Consider the following 18,106-nt stretch of genomic DNA (forward strand, 5'->3'; position numbering starts at 1 on the left):
AAAGCCTATTTTTTTAAAAGTCCATTCTGTTCTTAATGGGTACTTTCTCAGTTACTTATATAATACCCAACATATCTGATTTTTTAAAATATTAAGCCACATACAGAAGAAAGACATAATTATATTATCTAAAATGTAGTGAAGTTAATTTCTATTCTCCTTATTAAACAGGGAAACGATTGTAATGTAGCATGAAATGATAATTTATAGTCCCAGACATGGTAAATATTGGTTTGGTGGATTGTAAGATAAACTTGCCTAATACACTATTTAATGAGTTGAATTGTTTCCCCCCAAAATTCATATGTTGAAGTCCAAACCACCAGAATTTCAGAATGTGATCTTATTTGGAAATAGGATGAGGTTATCTTAACTAAGTAGCAGTAGTAATTAGTTCTACTAATTAAGTTGTAGATCAGTCAGGTGGGCCCCTGACCCAGTACGACTAGCCTCCTTCTGAAAAGGGGAAATTAGGACCCAGGCATGTATACAGGGAGAATACCATATGAAGATTGTAGTTATGCTGCCACAAACCAAGGAACTACCAGAAGCCAGCAGAGAGGCCTGGAACAGATCCTTCTATAACATCTCCAGAGGGAGCATGACCCTGCTGGTGAACCCTTGTTCTAGGAATTCTAGTCTCCAGAGCTGTAAAACAATAAATTTTTATTAAGTCATCCAGTTTTGTTCTATTTTGTTATGACAGCCCTAGCAAACTAATACATACTATTTGGCCCACCGTCTCCTTAACTGCCCACTGCCTAGCCTAGTGCTTGGCACTTAGCAGGGGCTCAACAGATGCTCAATTAATAAATTAATTAATTACTACCATTTTCCTAGTACATAACATAGGAAATATAATGCCAGTTGCTTCCTTTGCTGACTGTTAAATAATGGAGTTTCTCAGACAGCTGCCTTAGGTACTCTTGTTTCCCTGTGCCTTATCATCTCCCTAGAGAATTGTAGACAACTCTTTTGTGTCACTGAGTAGCCTTCAATAAATCATTGTGGTAGTACTCTGCATTGTTATCCACTGGGGGGGAAGTACTTCCTCTCCACCTCCCACGTTGTCTTGCATGTCAAAGGGGGTACTTAATTTTCACTCCACTGGCTCCTTGACTTATTCTGCCCAAAAGAGGTAGAGTGACTTCTCTGAGTGATACAACTTTGAAGGTTAATCTGGGCCTCCTTGGCTCAGCTCCTCTTTTTATTTCCTCTTAATACTCTGCATGGCTCTTCCGGGACCAGGTTCTACCCCTGCATGGGAAGCCTGCCCTGGTCCAGTACTGCCTGTGGGTATATTGGCTTGATTCTGCATTTTACCAGAAGCCCTTGACCCTCACCATAAACTGCATCCCTAGATTCGCCTTTATGAATGGTAAATGGGGGAATGCTGTGGTTGTCCATTTGTCTTACTCATTTTTTTCTCTTATTTTCTTCAAATAAAGAAGGTGGATGCCCCTTATTACTTACATCTCAACCCAATTCTCAGTAGCCTGATAAAAAGTTCTGTTTCTCTCCCCCACTAAGCTCTTGTCAAGTATCTTGCACATTGTAGGTATAAATTCATGTTTGCTAATGTAACAATTGATTGATTAGATAAGAATAAAGGAATAAATGAATAAATGAGTTAGATAAACTGGGAGAACTTGGCTCAGTAATCTCTAGCACATCAATAAATATAACTATAGACATCTCCAAAGACTCTAGACTTTTTTTTTCAGGAGATGTCTCACATTCCTCTTGAAAATATAATAGTTATTTAGAGGAAGAAAAAAGTTTATTTGTTCATAGCTAATCTTTGACTTTCTCTGTTAGCATATTCTATATTTTCTCTTTATGCATTCATTTAATCCATTCCAACTTGGCTTTCCCATCCACCACTCCACTGCAACTAGTACCACAGCTGGTAGCTAACATCACCAGTGACCTCCATATCATTAATTTCATTAGATTTTACATCCTGATCTTGCTGATGGACTGTTGAGAAGTTTTGGCCACAGTTATGTGTTTCCTCCTCATTGACCTTTGCTTGGCTTCTGTGGCATGAAGACCAACTGGTTTTTCTGTTACTTCCCTGGTTGCTCTTCCCTCATCATTCTCTCGATGACTTAAATGTTGGAGTTCCTCAGACAGCTGCTCTCGGTATTCTGGTTTCCGCTTGCTGCCCTGTCTCTCTAGGCGATTTCATTCACTCCTATGGGTTAAATTTTAATACAATCTACCCATAGGCTGTTGTCTTTCAAGCTGATTCCCTCCAGCCAAGAACTCATTGTCTTGACATCTCCATTGTGAGTTTGGCACGGACTTCTATGTCTTGTGCCTAAAATTACAGCCATTATCTTTCCCACTCCTGACACAGTCCTGCTCCTCCTGTCATGGTGCCTAGCTCAGTGAATTGCTTTGCCCCTCACTGGGTTTACCATGACTTCTCATTTGTCCTTATCTGTACATTTTTTAAAAAATTCATACCAAATCCGTATTCTAATTTTTTTTTCAGTTCACAAAAAGAAGCCATGCCCATGCCACCATTGTCTCTGTCTCAAACACAAAAATAACTCCCCAGTGGTCTGTAAGTCTCTACTCTTAACACTCTCAAACCACCAGAATAGCTAAGAGGGTCTTTGTGGAGAATAAAAACCTACTTGTGTCATCCCCTTGGTTAAGACACGTCCGTACCTTCTAATTACTCTCAGGATACAGTCCCAAAGTCTGAGCATGCTTTCTAAGGCCTAATCTATTCCTTTTTTATGTATTTCTTTCTCCCTTACTTTCCTCTGAAAGAAGTCTCTTGACTCCTTTTTCTAGTCCCAGATTTGATGGCATGTTGGAAAAAGGGCTTTCCTTGATTCTTTATGAGGAATGTGTATGCGTAAGGTCTCATCTTTCCCTTTGACAGTATTCATCGCACTTAAAACTGTTTAAAGACTACACATCTTGAAGTATTTTGAGTTCTGTGGGAGCAAGGATCATGCCTCTCTTGTTTGCTCTTCTGTCCTCAGAGCCTGACACCAATTGAGTGTTTAATACATACTGATTAGGTGAATATTGAATAAATGAGTGTGTTCAGATCATGACCTTGCATTTTAACTTTTCAAATGCAACATGACATTTGGAAATACCTGAGAACAGTACGCTTCATGTATTGGTAATTACATGCTGTAATAAGGTACAGCAAAGAGAATCTAAAAAGAGCAATGGTACCTTCTCTTGCTGTTTCTTTCCTGCACAATTTACAAAGGTTACATCTGTATGAAGAATCAGCTGGGGGCTTCCCTGGTGGCACAGTGGTTGGGAGTTCGCCTGCCGATGCAGGGGACACGGGTTCGTGCCCTGGTCCGGGAGGATCCCGCGTGCCATGGAGCGGCTGGGCCCGTGAGCCATGGCCGCTGGGCCTGCACGTCCAGAGCCTGTGCTCTGCAGTGGGAGGGGACACAACAGTGAGAGGCCCATGTACCGCAAAAAAAAAAAGAATCAGCTGGGAGACTACATCACTAAGGGCCATATTATTTTCATAAAATCTTCTTTTTAAGGGCAAAACAACAGAAGCTTGTGAAGTGTTCTTGTCCTAATTCCTAAAGATGCTTTCATATTGCTCTCTGAGACTGACGCATATGGGGAAAAAATTAATCCAAGCTGTTGATTAAGACAAAAAGTACATTCTACTTTAATTTACTCATTTGAAATTACCTTTATTATTTTTAAACTTATAAATATAATAGCCAACTAATGCAAAGATATGTAAAAAAAACTCCCACACCCATACAGATTTACTGTTTTTGTTTAATCAAAGTTAACCATCTGTTGTACATCTTTCCATCTTGTTTTTATGTTCATATAGTTGTAAACAAAATTATATGCATATATCTAGCTTGGTGTTTGCTTTGTTTTTTTTTTTTTTTTTTTTTTTCTTTTTGCGGTATGCGGGCCTCTCACTGCTGTGGCCTCTCCCGTTGCGGAGCACAGGCTCCGGACGCGCAGGCCCAGCGGCCATGGCTCACGGGCCCAGCCGCTCCGCGGCATATGGGGATCCTCCCAGACCGGGGCACGAACCCGTATCCCCTGCATCGGCAGGCGGACTCTCAACCACTGCGCCACCAGGGAGGCCCGCTTTGTTTTTTTTAAATAGAATTAACAGTGTACACGTATTATGCTTCAATTTGGATTACTCTTTGAATAGTAATGATTAGCACCTTTTCCAGGTCAGCAGGTCTTTACACTACATAGTTTTCCATGGTAATGATGACCACAATTTGTTTAATCATACCCTCATTGATAGGCATCCAAATCATTTCCAGGTCTTTGCTACTACAAACAGTAGTAGCTACGGTAAATATTATTATATAGGTATTTGTATACACCACCACCTTTATTCCTAGAGGTTATATTCTCAAACTGGGATTACTGAGTCGAAGCATATATGTATTTGTATAGATTTTTAATGTTAATAGCTATGGATTAGGTTCCCAAACAATTGTGGAATTTCATATTTCCAAGGGGGCTGCCTCATCATCACATTAACATTGTATATCAGTAGTGTCTCCTTCCAGTTTCTGGGTTAGGCTGTCCCCACCGCGCCTTCTGCTGTGAAGAAGCCATAGTGACCCTCAGTGCAGGCGGATCGGTTCTCTATTCTTAGCTACTTTCCAAGTTTCCACCAGAGCATACTTGGACTTCTGCATGATGTCCATGCCACAGGGAAGTCTTGGGAGTAGTATTTGCCAAATGTGTTCATCCATTTATCTCTGACACCCCAGTGGACGTTTGGAGCCACTCTGCAGGAAACATTCCTCCCAAAGTCCCAAACTAAGGTAGTTATAGGCCCCCTCTGCTTTTGGCTCCCTTGATCTTCTCTGTGGTTTCCTTCTTCTTACCATTACCTTGCCACACCCGAGACCAAAGCCTAAATATAGTGGTGCTGAATCCCTGAATGAACCAGAGAGTATCTTAAATCTAAACATTTCCCCCCCTTTGACTTTCTCGCCCAATCACCATCTTACCTTGTAGGAAATTTCTCTGAACCTGAGCTTTCCAAACGTAAGATTTCATTCAGAACTCTTGCATGTTTAAAAGTGACTTTCTTTTGCCTAGATAGATGAATAATATTTTGGTAGAGTTAAGTTCTTGGGTTGCTGTACTTTTCTATTCCTCAAGTTACTACAGATGTTACCTTACTGTCTTTGAGCTTAGGGTATTACAGATGAAACGTCAGATGATCTTCTGTTCCTCTTTTTTTTTTTTTGGTAATTTTCTTCAATGTGGAAGCTGGTAAAGTTGTTTTTTAACATTGGAGCTTGGAAATTTCACCTAGATGTGTTTAGGTGAAATATATACTTGATTAATTTGGCCTCAGATTCAGTGAACCTTTTTTTGTTTGTTTGTTTACATCTTTATTGGAGTATAATTGCTTTACAATGGTGTCCTAGTTTCTGCTTCATAACAAAGTGAATCAGTCACACACACACACATATGTTCCCATATCCCTTCCGCCTCGGGTATCCCTCCCTCCAACCCTCCCTATCCCACCCCTCAAGGTGGTCACAAAGCACCGAGCTGATATCCCCGTGCTGTGTGGCTGCTTCCCACTAGCTATTTTACGTTTGGTAGTGTATATATGTCCATGCCACTCTCTCACTTTGTCACAGCTTACCCTTCCCCCTCCCCATATCCTGAAATCCATTCTCTCTCTAGTAGGTCTGTGTCTTTATTCCTATCTTACCCCTGGGTTCTTCATGACTTTTTTTTTTTTTTTAAGATTCCATATATATGTGTTAGCATACGGTATTTGTCTTTCTCTTTCTGACTTACTTCACTCTGTATGACTGACTCTAGGTGCATCCACCACACTACAAATAAATCAATTTTGCTTCTTTTTATGGCTGAGTAATATTCCATTGTATATATGTGCCACATCTTCTTTATCCATTCATCCGATGATGGACACTTAGGTTGTTTCCATCTCCTGGCTATTGTAAATAGAGCTGCAGTGAACATGTTAGTACATGACTCTTTTTGAATTATGGTTTTCTCAGGGTATATGCCCAGTAGTGAGATTGCTGGGTCATATGGTAGTTCTATTTGTAGTTTTTTAAGGAACCTCCATACTGTTCTCCATAGTGGCTGTACCAATTCACATTCCCACCAGCAGTGCAAGAGTGATCCCTTTTCTCCACACCCTCTCCAGCATTTATTGTTTCTAGATTTTTTTATGATGGCCATTCTGACCGGTGAGAGATGCTATCTCATTGTAGTTTTGATTTGCATTTCTCTAATGATTAATGATATTGAGCATTCTTTCATGTGTTTGTTGTCAGTCTGTATATCTTCTTTGGAGAAATGTCTGTTTAGGTCTTCTGCCCATTTTTGGATTGGGTTGCTTGTTTTTTTGCTATTGAGCTGCATAAGCTGCTTGTAAATTTTGGAGATTAATCCTTTGTCAGTTGCTTCATTTGCAAATATTTTCTCCCATTCTGAGGGTTGTCTTTTCGTCTTCTGTATGATTTCCTTTCCTGTGCAAAAGCTTTGAAGTTTCATTAGGTCCCATCTGTTTATTTTGGTTTTTATTTCCATTTCTCTAGGAGGTGGGTCCAAAAGGATCTTGCTGTGATTTATGTCATAGAGTGTTCTGCCTATGTTTTCCTCTAAGAGTTTGATAGTGTCTGGCCTTACATTTAGGTCTTTAATCCATTTTGAGCTTATCTTTGTGTATGGTGTTAGGGAGTGTTCTAATCTCATACTTTTACATGTAGCTGTCCAGTTTTCCCAGCACCACTTATTGAAGAAGCTGTCCTTTCTCCACTGTACCTTCCTGCCTCCTTTATCAAAGATAAGGTGACCATATGTACGTGGGTTTATCTCTGGGCCTTCTATCCTGTTCCATGGATCTATATTTCTGTTTTTGTGCCAGTACCATACTGTCTTGATTATTGTAGCTTTGTAGTATAGTCTGAAGTCGGGGAGCCTGATTCCTCCAGCTCCGTTTTTTGTTCTCAAGATTGCTTTGGCTATTCGGGGTCTTTTGTGTTTCCATACAAATTGTGAAATTTTTTGTTCTAGTTCTGTGAAAAATGCCAGTGGTAGTTTGATAGGGATTGCATTGAATCTGTAGATTGCTTTGGGTAGTAGAGTCATTTTAACAATGTTGATTCTTCCAACCCAAGAACATGGTATATCTCTCCATCTATTTGTATCATCTTTAATTTCTTTCATCAGTGTCTTATAATTTTCTGCATACAGGTCTTTTGTCTCCTTAGGTAGGTGTATTCCTAGATATTTTATTCCTTTTGTTGCAATGGTAAATGGGAGTGTTTTCTTGATTTCACTTTCAGATATTTCATCATTAGTGTATAGGAATGAAAGATATCTCTGTGCATTAATTTTGTATCCTGCTACTTTACCAAATTCATTGTTTAGCTCCAGTAGTTTTCTGATAGCATCTTTAAGATTCTCTATGTATAGTATCATGTCATCTGCAAACAGTGACAGCTTTACTTCTTCTTTTCCAATTTGGATTCCTTTTATTTCCTTTTCTTCTCTGATTGCTGTGGCTAAAACTTCCAAAACTATGTTGAATAAGAGTGGTGAGAGTGGGCAAACTTGTCTTGTTCCTGATCTTAGTGGAAATGCTTTCAGTTTTTCACCATTGAGGAAAATGTTGGCTCTGGGTTTGTCATATATGGCCTTTATTATGTTGAGTAAAGTTCCTTCTATGCCTACTTTCTGGAGGGTTTTTATCATAAATGGGTGTTGAATTTTGTTGAAAGTTTTCTCTGCATCTATTGAGATAACCATGTGGTTTTTCTCCTTCAATTTGTTAATATGGTGTATCACAGTAATTGATTTGCGTATATTGAAGAATCCTTGCATTCCTGGAATAAACCCCACTTGATCATGGGGTATGATCCTTTTAATGTGCTGTTGGATTCTGTTTGCTGGTATTTTGTTGAGGATTTTTGCATCTATGTTCATCAGTGATATTGGCCTGTAGTTTTCTTTCTTTGTGACATCCTTGTCTGGTTTTGGTATCAGGGTAATGGTGGCCTCATGGAATGAGGTTGGGAGCATTCCTCCCTCTGCTATATTTTGGAAGAGTTTGAAAAAGATAGGTGTTAGCTCTTCTCTAAATGTTTGATAGAATTCGCCTGTGAAGCCATCTGGTCCTGGGCTTCTGTTTGTTGGAAGATTTTTAATCACAGTTTCAATTTCAGTGCTTGTGATTGGTCTGTTCATATTTTCTATTTCTTCCTGATTCGGTCTTGGCAGGTTGTGCATTTCTAAGAATTTGTCCATTTCTTCCAGGTTGTCCATTTTATTGGCATAGTGTTGCTTGTAGTAATCTCTCATGATCTTTTGTATTTCTGCAGTGTCAGTTGTTACTTCTCCTTTTTCATTTCTAATTCTATTGATTTGAGTCTTCTCCCTTTTTTTCTTGATGAGTCTGGCTAATGGTTTATCAATTTTGTTTATCTTCTCCAAAAAACAGCTTTTAGTTTTATTGATCTTTGCTATTATTTCCTTCATTTCTTTTTCATTTATTTCTGATTTGATCTTTATGATTTCTTTCCTTCTGCTGACTTTGGAGGTTTTTTGTTCTTTCTCTAATTGCTTTAGGTGCAAGGTTAGGTTGTTTATTTGAGATGTTTCCTGTTTCTTAAGTTAGGATTGTATTGCTATAAACTTCCCAGATTTTGCTGCATCCCATAGGTTTTGGGTCATCGTGTCTCCATTGTCATTTGCTTCTAGGCATTTTTTGATTTCCTCTTTGATTTCTTCAGTGATCACTTCGTTAATAAGTAGTGTATTGTTTAGCCTCCATGTGTTTGTATTTTTTTACAGATCTTTTCCCATAATTGATATCTAGTGTCATAGCATTGTGGTCAGAAAAGATACCTGATAGAATTTCAATTTTCTTAAATTTACCAAAGCTTGATTTGTGACCCAAGATATGATCTATCCTGGAGAATGTTCCATGAGCACTTGAGAAAAATGTGTATTCTGTTGTGTTTGGATGGAATGTCCTATAAATATCAAATAAGTCCATCTTGTTTAATGTATCATTTAAAGCTTGTGTTTCCTTATTTATTTTCATTTTGGATGATCTGTCCATTGGTGAATGTGGGATGTTAAAGTCCCCTACTATGAATGTGTTACTGTCGATTTCCCCTTTTATGGATGTTAGTATTTGTGCCTTATGTATTGAGGTGCTCCTATGTTGGGTGCATAAATATTTACAATTGTTATATCTTCTTCTTGGATTGATCTCTTGATCATTATGTAGTGTCCTTCTTTGTCTCTTCTAATAGCCTTTATTTTAAATTCTATTTTGTCTGATAAGAGAATTGCTACTCCACTTTTCTTTTGATTTCCATTTGCATGGAATATCTTTTTCCATCCCCTCACTTTCAGTCTGTATGTGTTTCTAGGTCTGAAGTGGTTCTCTTGTAGACCGCATATATATGGGTCTTGTTTTTGTATCCATTCAGCCAGTCTGTGTCTTTTGTTGGGAGCATTTAGTCCATTTACATTTAAGGTAATTATCGATATGTATGTTCTTATTCCCATTTTTTTAATTGTTTTGTGTTTGTTATTGTATGTCTTTTCCTTCTCTTGTGTTTCTTGCCTAGAGAAGATCCTTTAACATTTGTCATAAAGCTGGTTTGGTGGTGCTGAACTCTCTCAGCTTTTGCTTGTCTGTAAAGGTTTTAATTTCTCCATCAAATCTGAATGAGATCCTTGCCGGGTAGAGTAATCTTGGTTTCAGGTTTTTCTCCTTCATCACTTTAAATATGTCTTGCCAGTCCCTTCTGGCTTGCAGAGTTTCTGCTGAAATATCAGCTGTTAATCTTATGGGGACTCCCTTGTGTGTTTGTTGTTTTTCCCTTGCTGCTTTTAATATGTTTTCTTTGTATTTAATTTTTGACAGTTTGATTAATATGTGTCTTGGTGTATTTCTCCTTGGATTTATCCTGTATGGGACTCTCTGTGCTTCCTGGACTTGATTAACTATTTCCTTTCCCATATTAGGGATGTTTTCAACTATAATCTCTTCAAATATTTTCTCAGTCCCTTTGTTTTTCTCTTCTCCTTCTGGAACCCTAAAATTCGAATATTGGTGCATTTAATGTTGTCCCAGAGGTCTCTGACACTGTCCTCAGCTCTTTTCATTCTTTTTTCTTTATTCTGCTCTGCAGTAGTTATTTCCACTATTTTATCTTTCAGATCACTTATCCGTTCTTCTGCCTCAGTTATTCTGCTATTGATCTCTTCTAGAGTATTTTTAATTTCATTTATTGTGTTGTTCATCATTGCTTGTTTCATCTTTAGTTCTTCTAGGTCCTTGTTAAATGTTTCTTGCATTTTGTCTATTCTATTTCCAAGATTTTGGATCATGTTTACTATCATTATTCTGAATTCTTTTTCAGGTAGACTGCCTATTTCCTCTTCATTTGTTAGGTCTGGTGGGCTTTTATCTTGCTCCTTCATCTGCCGTGTGTTTTTCTGTCTTCTCATTTTGCTTACTGTGTTTGGGGTCTCCTTTTTGCAGCCTGCAGGTTCATCGTTCCCGTTGTTTTTGGTGTCTGTCCCCAGTGGCTAAAGTGAGTTCTGTAGGTTTCCTGGTGGAGGGGACTAGTCCCTGTGTTCTGGTGGATGAGGCTGGATCTTGTCTTTCTGGTGGGCAGGTCCACGTCTGGTGGTGTGTTTTGGGGTGTCTGTGGACTTATTATGATTTTAGGCAGCCTCTCTGCTAATGGGTGGGGTTGTGTTCCTGTCTTGCTAGTTGTTTGGCATAGAGTGTCCAGCACTGTAGCTTCCTGGTCGTTGAGTGAAGCTGGGTGTTGGTGTTGAGATGGAGATCTCTGGGAGATTTTCACCGTTTGATATTACATGGAGCTGGGAGGTCTCTTGTGGACCAGTGTCCTGAAGTTGGCTCTCCCACCTCAGAGGCACAGCACTGATTGACTCCTGGCTGCAGCACCAAGAGCCTTTCATCCACACTGCTCAGAATAAAAGTGAGAATAAGTAGAAAGAAAGAAAGAAAGAAAGAGGATAAAAGAAAATAAAGTAAGAAAAATACAATGAAGTTATTAAAATAAAAAATAATTATTAGGATAAAAATTTTTTGAAAAAGTGGAAAAAAAAAAGAAAAAATGGACGGACAGAACCTTAGGACAAATGGTGAAAGCAAAGCTATACAGACAAAATCTCACACAGAAGCATACACATACGCACTCACAAAAAGAGGAAAAGGGGAAAAATAATAAATCTTGCTCTCAAAGTCCACCTCAATTTGGGATGATTTGTTGTCTATTCACGTATTCCACAGAGCAGGGTACATCAAGTTGATTGTGGAGCTTTAATCCGCTGCTTCTGAGGCTGCTGGGAGAGATTTCCCTTTCTCTTCTTTATTCTCACAGCTCCCGGGTCTCAGCTTTGGATTTGGCCCCGCCTCTGCGTGTAGGTCGCCGCAGGGCATCTGTTCTTCTCTCAGACAGGACAGGGTTAAAGGAGCAGCCGCTTCGGGGACTCTGGCTCACTCAGGCCGGGGAGGGAGGGGCACGGAATGCGGGCCGAGCCTGAGCAGCAGAGGCCGGCGTGACGTTGCACCAGCCTGAGGCGCGCCGTGCATTTTCCCGGGGAAGTTGTCCCTGGATCCTGGGACCCTGGCAGTGGCGGGCTGCACAGGCTCCCCGGAAGGGGGCGGGGGTGGACAGTGATCTGCACTCGCACACAGACCTCTTGGCGGCAGCAGCAGCAGCCCCAGCGTCTCATGCCCAACTCTGCGGCCCGCGCTTTTAGCCGGGGCTCACGCCCGTCTCTGGAGCTCCTTTAAGCAGCGCTCTGAATCCTCTCTTCTCACGCACCAGGAAACAAAGAGGGAAGAAAAAGTCCCTTGCCTCTTCGGCAGCTCCAGACTTTTCCCCGGACTCCCTCCCGGCTAGCTGTGGTGCACTAACCCCTTCAGGGTGTGTTCACGCCGCCAGCCCCAGTCCGCTCCCTGCGCTCCGACTGAAGCCCGAGCCTCAGCTCCCAGCCCCGCCAGCCCCGGCGGCAGAGCAGACAAGCCTCTCGGGCTGGTGAGTGCCTGAGGGCACCGATCCTCTGTGCGGGAATCTCTCCGCTTTGCCCTCCACACCCCTGTTGCTCCGCTCTCCTCCGCGGCTCAGAAGCTCCCCGCTCCGCCACCCGCAGTCTCCGCCCGCGAAGGGGCTTCTAGTGTGTGGAAACCTTTCCTCCTTCACGGCTCCTTCCCACTGGTGCGGGTCCCGTCCCTATCCTTTTGTCTCTGTTTATTCTTTTTTCTTTTGTCCTACCCAGGTATGTGGGGAGTTTCTTGCCTTTTGGGGGGTCTGAGGTCTTCTCTCAGCGTTCAGTAGGTGTTCTGTAGGAGTTGTTCCATGTGTAGATGTATTTCTGGTGTATCTGTGGGGAGGAAGGTGATCTCCACATCTTACTCTTTCGCCATCTTCCCTCTTCCGCCTCAGTGAACCATTTTAATCTTCAGACTCAAGTGTTTCTTCATCTTAGGCAACTTATATTCTATTTTTATTGAGTTGTTATATCTTCTCCTTGTGGCCCTTTTCCTCATTCTGGAGCTCATAGCATTTGCCTGTTGGGACCCTTGGGTCTGTCCTCCAAACCTTTTATCATTTCTCTTAAGGTATGTATCTCTTTTAGTTTTTGCTCTGTTGTATTAGTTTTCTATTGCTGCTGTAACAAATTACCGCACAGCTAGTGGCTTAAAACAATGCATATTTTTTATCATACAGCTCTGTAGGTTAGAAGTCTGACCTGGGTCTCACTGGGCTAACATCAAGATGTCTGAAAAACTGTTCTTTTCTAGAGGCTCTAGAAGAGAATCTGTTCTTTTGTCTTGCCAGCTTCTAACGGCCACCCGCATTTCTTAGCTTGTGATTGGTCCCTTTCTGTCTTCAAAGTCAGCAACAGTGCATCTCTTTTGCCGTTCTTCAGTAGTCACATCTCCCTCTCACACTCCTCTTCTGCTTTCCTCTTACACTTGTAAAGATCCTTGTCATTAAAATAAGCCCACCTGAATAATTGAAGATAATCCCCCAACTGCAAGGTCCTTAGTTTAATCAGTTCTGCAAATCTTTTGCCATGTAAGGTAAAAATCACATGTTCCAGGGCGTAGGGCATGGGCTTCCTTAGGGAACATTACACTGTCTGCCACACCTGCATTATGAAATGGTCGTCCAAGTTAGTCATCAGCAATAATTAGTTGAAGGATAGGTGAGAATGATGAGTGAAAGGGGAACTCCAATAGGCCTAGTGATAATTTTCAGAGCTGGTTACAATTGTGCCTTTCCTATTAGCCTTCATAGAGCTCATTCCCTGGTGAGCATAGTCCACACTCACTCAGAAGTTAGAGTGGCTCCAGTGACTAACTTTATGCTCTTGTTCTCTCATAGAATCCAGTGAACATGAAGACAAGAGTGCAGGTGCCTCAGGGGAGACACCCTCCCAGCCTTATCCTGCACCAGTGTATAGTCAGCCCGAGGAGCTGAAGGAACAGATGGATGATGCAAAACCAACTAAACCTGAAGAGCATGAGGAATCAGACCCATTGCCTGACAACTGGGAAATGGCCTATACAGAGAAGGGTGAAGTCTACTTTATTGAGTGAGTTTCACACATTTCTCTGAACATTTCCACAAAGATCATAGTAGTGCATAAATGATGTTGTAAATGGAGATGTGGTCAAAGTATTGAATTTCATTCATTGTGATATTAGCTTCCTTCTTTGTGAGAGAATAAGGGGATAGCACCTTAATGCAATTAAAGATCCTAGTTTACAGCTATAAATCAAAGAGTGAATTAAACAATACCACTGTAAAATTTGTTGCAGTCATGACTAAAAAGGCAAATCTCAATGTGATGCTATTACTGAATTAGAAACAGTGAACTTGTCATGAGGAAATGCTTACTCTACCCTTCCAAGACCTCCATGTAGTTCAAATGAGATAATCCCCATCTTTTAAATCAAATTGCTGGAAACCTCAACCATCATGTCCAGTGGTTTAATAGGATGCAACTATTGAGAGCAAAATACTTGCTAGTCACAAATGAGAATGTTTTAAGCATTTGACCCTGAGGTCAGGTGTCAATAAAATCATGTGTTTGTGTAGTTCATCATACTTATTTTTATTAAATTCCATTCTATTTGTTGCTTACCATTTTTATGACTTGGCAAGGAAAATGAAATGCTAATTCTGAACTCACTAGTGATAAATACTCAATACTAATCTTTTCTTTCTTTAGGGACTTTTTTTCCCAAACTGAATTTTTATATATTTTATTAACAACACTGTCTAGCTTTCCTTTTCTTTATCTTCTAGGAGTAGAACAACTTTTTAAAACTCCTAAGTTGATCTTAGCTCAAAATTAAATTGTTAATGTGCATGAGACAATCAAAATGTTCATTAGAAAGAATAAAAACTAAAAATATTATAAATGAACAACAACCCTTATTCCCTCAAAGTTGTAGAAGACTCAAAGAGAAAAATTAATAGAATCTGAAGTTTTCAGTGCTGATAGTAGATAAAAATATGTAAACTCTGATTATTTGAGAAACATTAAAACTAGATTCCCTTTCCCAACCTGGAGTGATTTGTGACTTAGATCTCCATAGGCAGAACTCAATTGTGAAACTGAAATGTTACCACATGCCAATATTTAATTCTCACATGAAAACTTTGTAACATGTGGCCAAGGAAATACATAACTAGGTAATTACTTGATGCTCTGCTTGACTCCAGCATGGATGAGAAATGCAGAAAATATATTGCCATGATTCACCTTTTGACAAATCTTATAAGTTTTAAAAAAAAAATAAGAAGAATCTCTTGCATATTTCTTATTGCTATAATCAATGACCCAGAGACATCTTTTATCAATTAATTGGAAAAGAGAAAGTCATATAGAATTTTTTAAATGTTCAAAAGTATTTACATCAAAAACATAATTTTGTTATTGATAAGCATAGCATAGCACCACTGCAGACCAGAAGTCATGCACTGGTGTTCAGAACAGGGAGACTGATGACATACACATTTTTATTGTATAATACAGGCAGAGTAAGACATTTGGAAGTAATAAAAGAAAACCAGCATGGCAAGTTGATGAAAAAACTGTTTCCTTACAGTGTTTCCAATTGCAATTATAAAAACCTCCTTTTTTATTATTATAACATAAACTTTCCCCTTTTAACTGTGTCAGATTTTGGGATTGTGGAGAAAAAGGACTTCTCGTAAGACAGAAGTTGTGTTCATGATTTATAGTAAATGATGAGGCTCTGTCAGGACTTGGGAGAATCGACCAAAATGACTCTATTAATATTCTAGTCAGTCATCCAGTGTCAGAATCCAAAGATTCATTAGATTTTGTCCCTGCTCTTAAATTCATTGTCAAGTTGGGGAAGAGAGAATAAGAGGAATAGTTAATTAGTAAACAATTGAGTTTTGTGATACTATTCAGAGAAGGATATGCTTAGCGTAGACTTATTAAAAGGAAGCATCCTACGGAAGGTAAAATAACATAGACTTGAAAAGTTGGTAACGGGTAGATAGAGCGCTCCAGGTATAGGAACTGTCATTGCAAAGACCAGTGAGCAGACTGGTAGCATTAGGAGCAGAGATGTTGAGCTGAAAAATTAAGACCAAAAAAAAGGAGACAGTTTGATTCGCAGTGAGAACGCTAATGTGGAGGGAGACTCATCCAGAGGTCAGGGAGAGAGAAGAAGCCTGGAGTAAGGGCTGAAGTGAGCGTGTGCTGGAAAGGTGATTAATGTAAGGGGCAGTGGCAAATGCCTGCTTAAAGAAGTCATTCACAGAACGGAGGCATCCCCTGGCCCACCCTTCACCAGGACCAGCTTGAGATCTGAGATCTGTCTTGTCTTCCTTCAACAAGCTTACTTTGACTCTCAAGACTCAGTGTGATAAGCTCAGGTGTCACAGAGCAGGGAGGGATCAGTGTCTTTCTCATCTGATCCCTCATTTTCACACCATCACAACCTGCGCTGCCTCTTCCTTTCTCACTGACCTGCATTTCACTCTGCTGTACTTTTCTCTCAGTTAATTTTCTCCTGACTGCTTTCACTCTCTGCTTGGGAGTACATCTTTCCTTCCTAACTACATTTGACAAAATCAACGTTTCAACCCACTGTCATTAATCTGTGGGTATCTTTGCTGTTGAATTCATAATGAATTCTTATGTAAATTAACTGTATACTATAAAAGTCCCTTGGAAACAATCTGGTAGAGAAGGGTGCAGGGACAGGAGAGGGACCATGATGGGGCATTAGGAGTTTCTTAGAGACTAAGTCATGATAGGTCCCAGAATTTCTGGCCAAGAAACTTAAAAAACAAATATTATTTGTAACATAAAAGTTTGCAGTCCTGAAGCAAAATCATAGTAAAAAAAAGAAAATAAAAAGGGAAAGTAGAGTAAGTTAAGAGGAAGGTAAAACAGACAGAAGAAAAGGTAGAAGAGACAGAAAATTAGAGATTTGTGAGGTAAGGAGAGCTGATGATACCAGTGAAAACTACTCTGGTACGAATATTGCGAGAGTTGCTTAGAGTAATGGAAGTATCCCCTGGTGGGTAACACGTCCTTATTATACTTTACTGAATCTTGTTTCCAATGGAACAAATATCATGATAAAGTATAAAATAAGTGAAATAAAGGAGAAGGACCCTGCAGTTCTGTGTAAAAATTTATATATATATATATATATATATATATATATATATATATATATATATATATACTCATTTCTGAGTAGAAGAGGGGAACTCTACCTATGCTGAAGTGTTGATTTACACATATATTTTTGAAATACACACACATATATGTATATGTATACATACATACATGTATATATGTATGTATGTGTGTATGTGTGTGTATATATATATATATATGTGTGGTGGGTTTTGAGTTAAGGTAATAAATAATTTCATTTTTTTGTCTTTCATGCAATAATGTTTTAAAATAATCACTGATTTACTCAGTATTGCAAAGTAGTTTATATCTCAGTACTTTACAAATGCTGCATTTAGAATATGAGAGGAATTTTTGTCATTGTTCTCAATACTGAACACGTGGGCCAACTGTATTTCCCACACTCTTCAAAACTACTTCCTATGCTGAATAATAAAAGCAGATTCCTTTTATCACTTACAGTGATATTTAATGGGGAAAGGTGAATATCTGAGAAAGTATTTTTAAACAACAGAATTTTAAATGCAGGTAAATGTACTCTTCCAAACATGCTGTAAAGCATTTATAATGTCACATGTTTAGCAATTTTAAAAAGACTTCCAAATACATAACATTATTTAAAACTAGTAGTTTCCTTAACTCATAATATCTTTTTCATTAATATTATCTTTTAAAATAGACAGTCTATTAATTGTAAATTCAAATTAATAATAATAGTTACCACATATTGAAGGCCTACTTTTTTCAGGCTGTGTTCAGCTTGTTTAACAGTAATAGCTAGTATGTTAAGCATTTACACTTTGCTCATTTAATTCTCACTTTAGGAAGCTGATGAGGCTTACAGAGGTAAGTAACTTGCCCTTGGTCATATAACCAGGAATTGACAAAGCCAAGATGTTTGATTTCATTTTTTCAGCACATATTTATTGGGCACATACTGTATGCTAGGAACTATTTTATTGAACCCTAGGAATATAGTGGTCAACAAAACTGACAAGATTCATGTTTTCATGGGACATACTCTGGCTCCAGGGTCCTTGCTCTTAACTAATTTGCCATGGTGAGTACTTTACATGTATTATATCATAACCACCCTATAAAGCATTTGAGGTACCCCCATTTTATAGGTGAGATTCTGAGGCACCCTTGGACAAATTAACATTCCCAAGGTCTTATAGCTTTGTGACCCTGCAAAGCCATTGCCATTATCCCATACTACCTCCAATATATAAACAGGCATTTACTGAAAAAAAAAAACTTTTATAGTACAAATAGTATTTGTTTTATAAGTTTCTCAGCCAGAAATTCATTTTGCAGAGGCTAAATGTTCCGTACAGAAGAGCTGCCACACGATTAATCTGGATTGACA

The 18,106-nt window shown here is 39.2% G+C and overlaps 1 protein-coding gene across 1 annotated transcript in view; it reads left to right on the forward strand.

Moving 5' to 3' along the window:
* The window catches only part of MAGI2 (membrane associated guanylate kinase, WW and PDZ domain containing 2), a 1,346,582-nt gene that overhangs the window by 835,073 nt on the left and 493,403 nt on the right, over window positions 1-18,106 (forward strand). The window contains exon 5 of the mRNA XM_060107590.1: window positions 13,428-13,638. Coding sequence (XP_059963573.1) covers window positions 13,428-13,638 — 211 coding nt within the window. The remainder of the gene's footprint in view (window positions 1-13,427; window positions 13,639-18,106) is intronic.

The sequence above is a fragment of the Mesoplodon densirostris genome, chromosome 9 (assembly GCF_025265405.1).
Source record: "Mesoplodon densirostris isolate mMesDen1 chromosome 9, mMesDen1 primary haplotype, whole genome shotgun sequence".
Taxonomy (NCBI): Eukaryota; Metazoa; Chordata; class Mammalia; order Artiodactyla; family Ziphiidae; genus Mesoplodon; species Mesoplodon densirostris.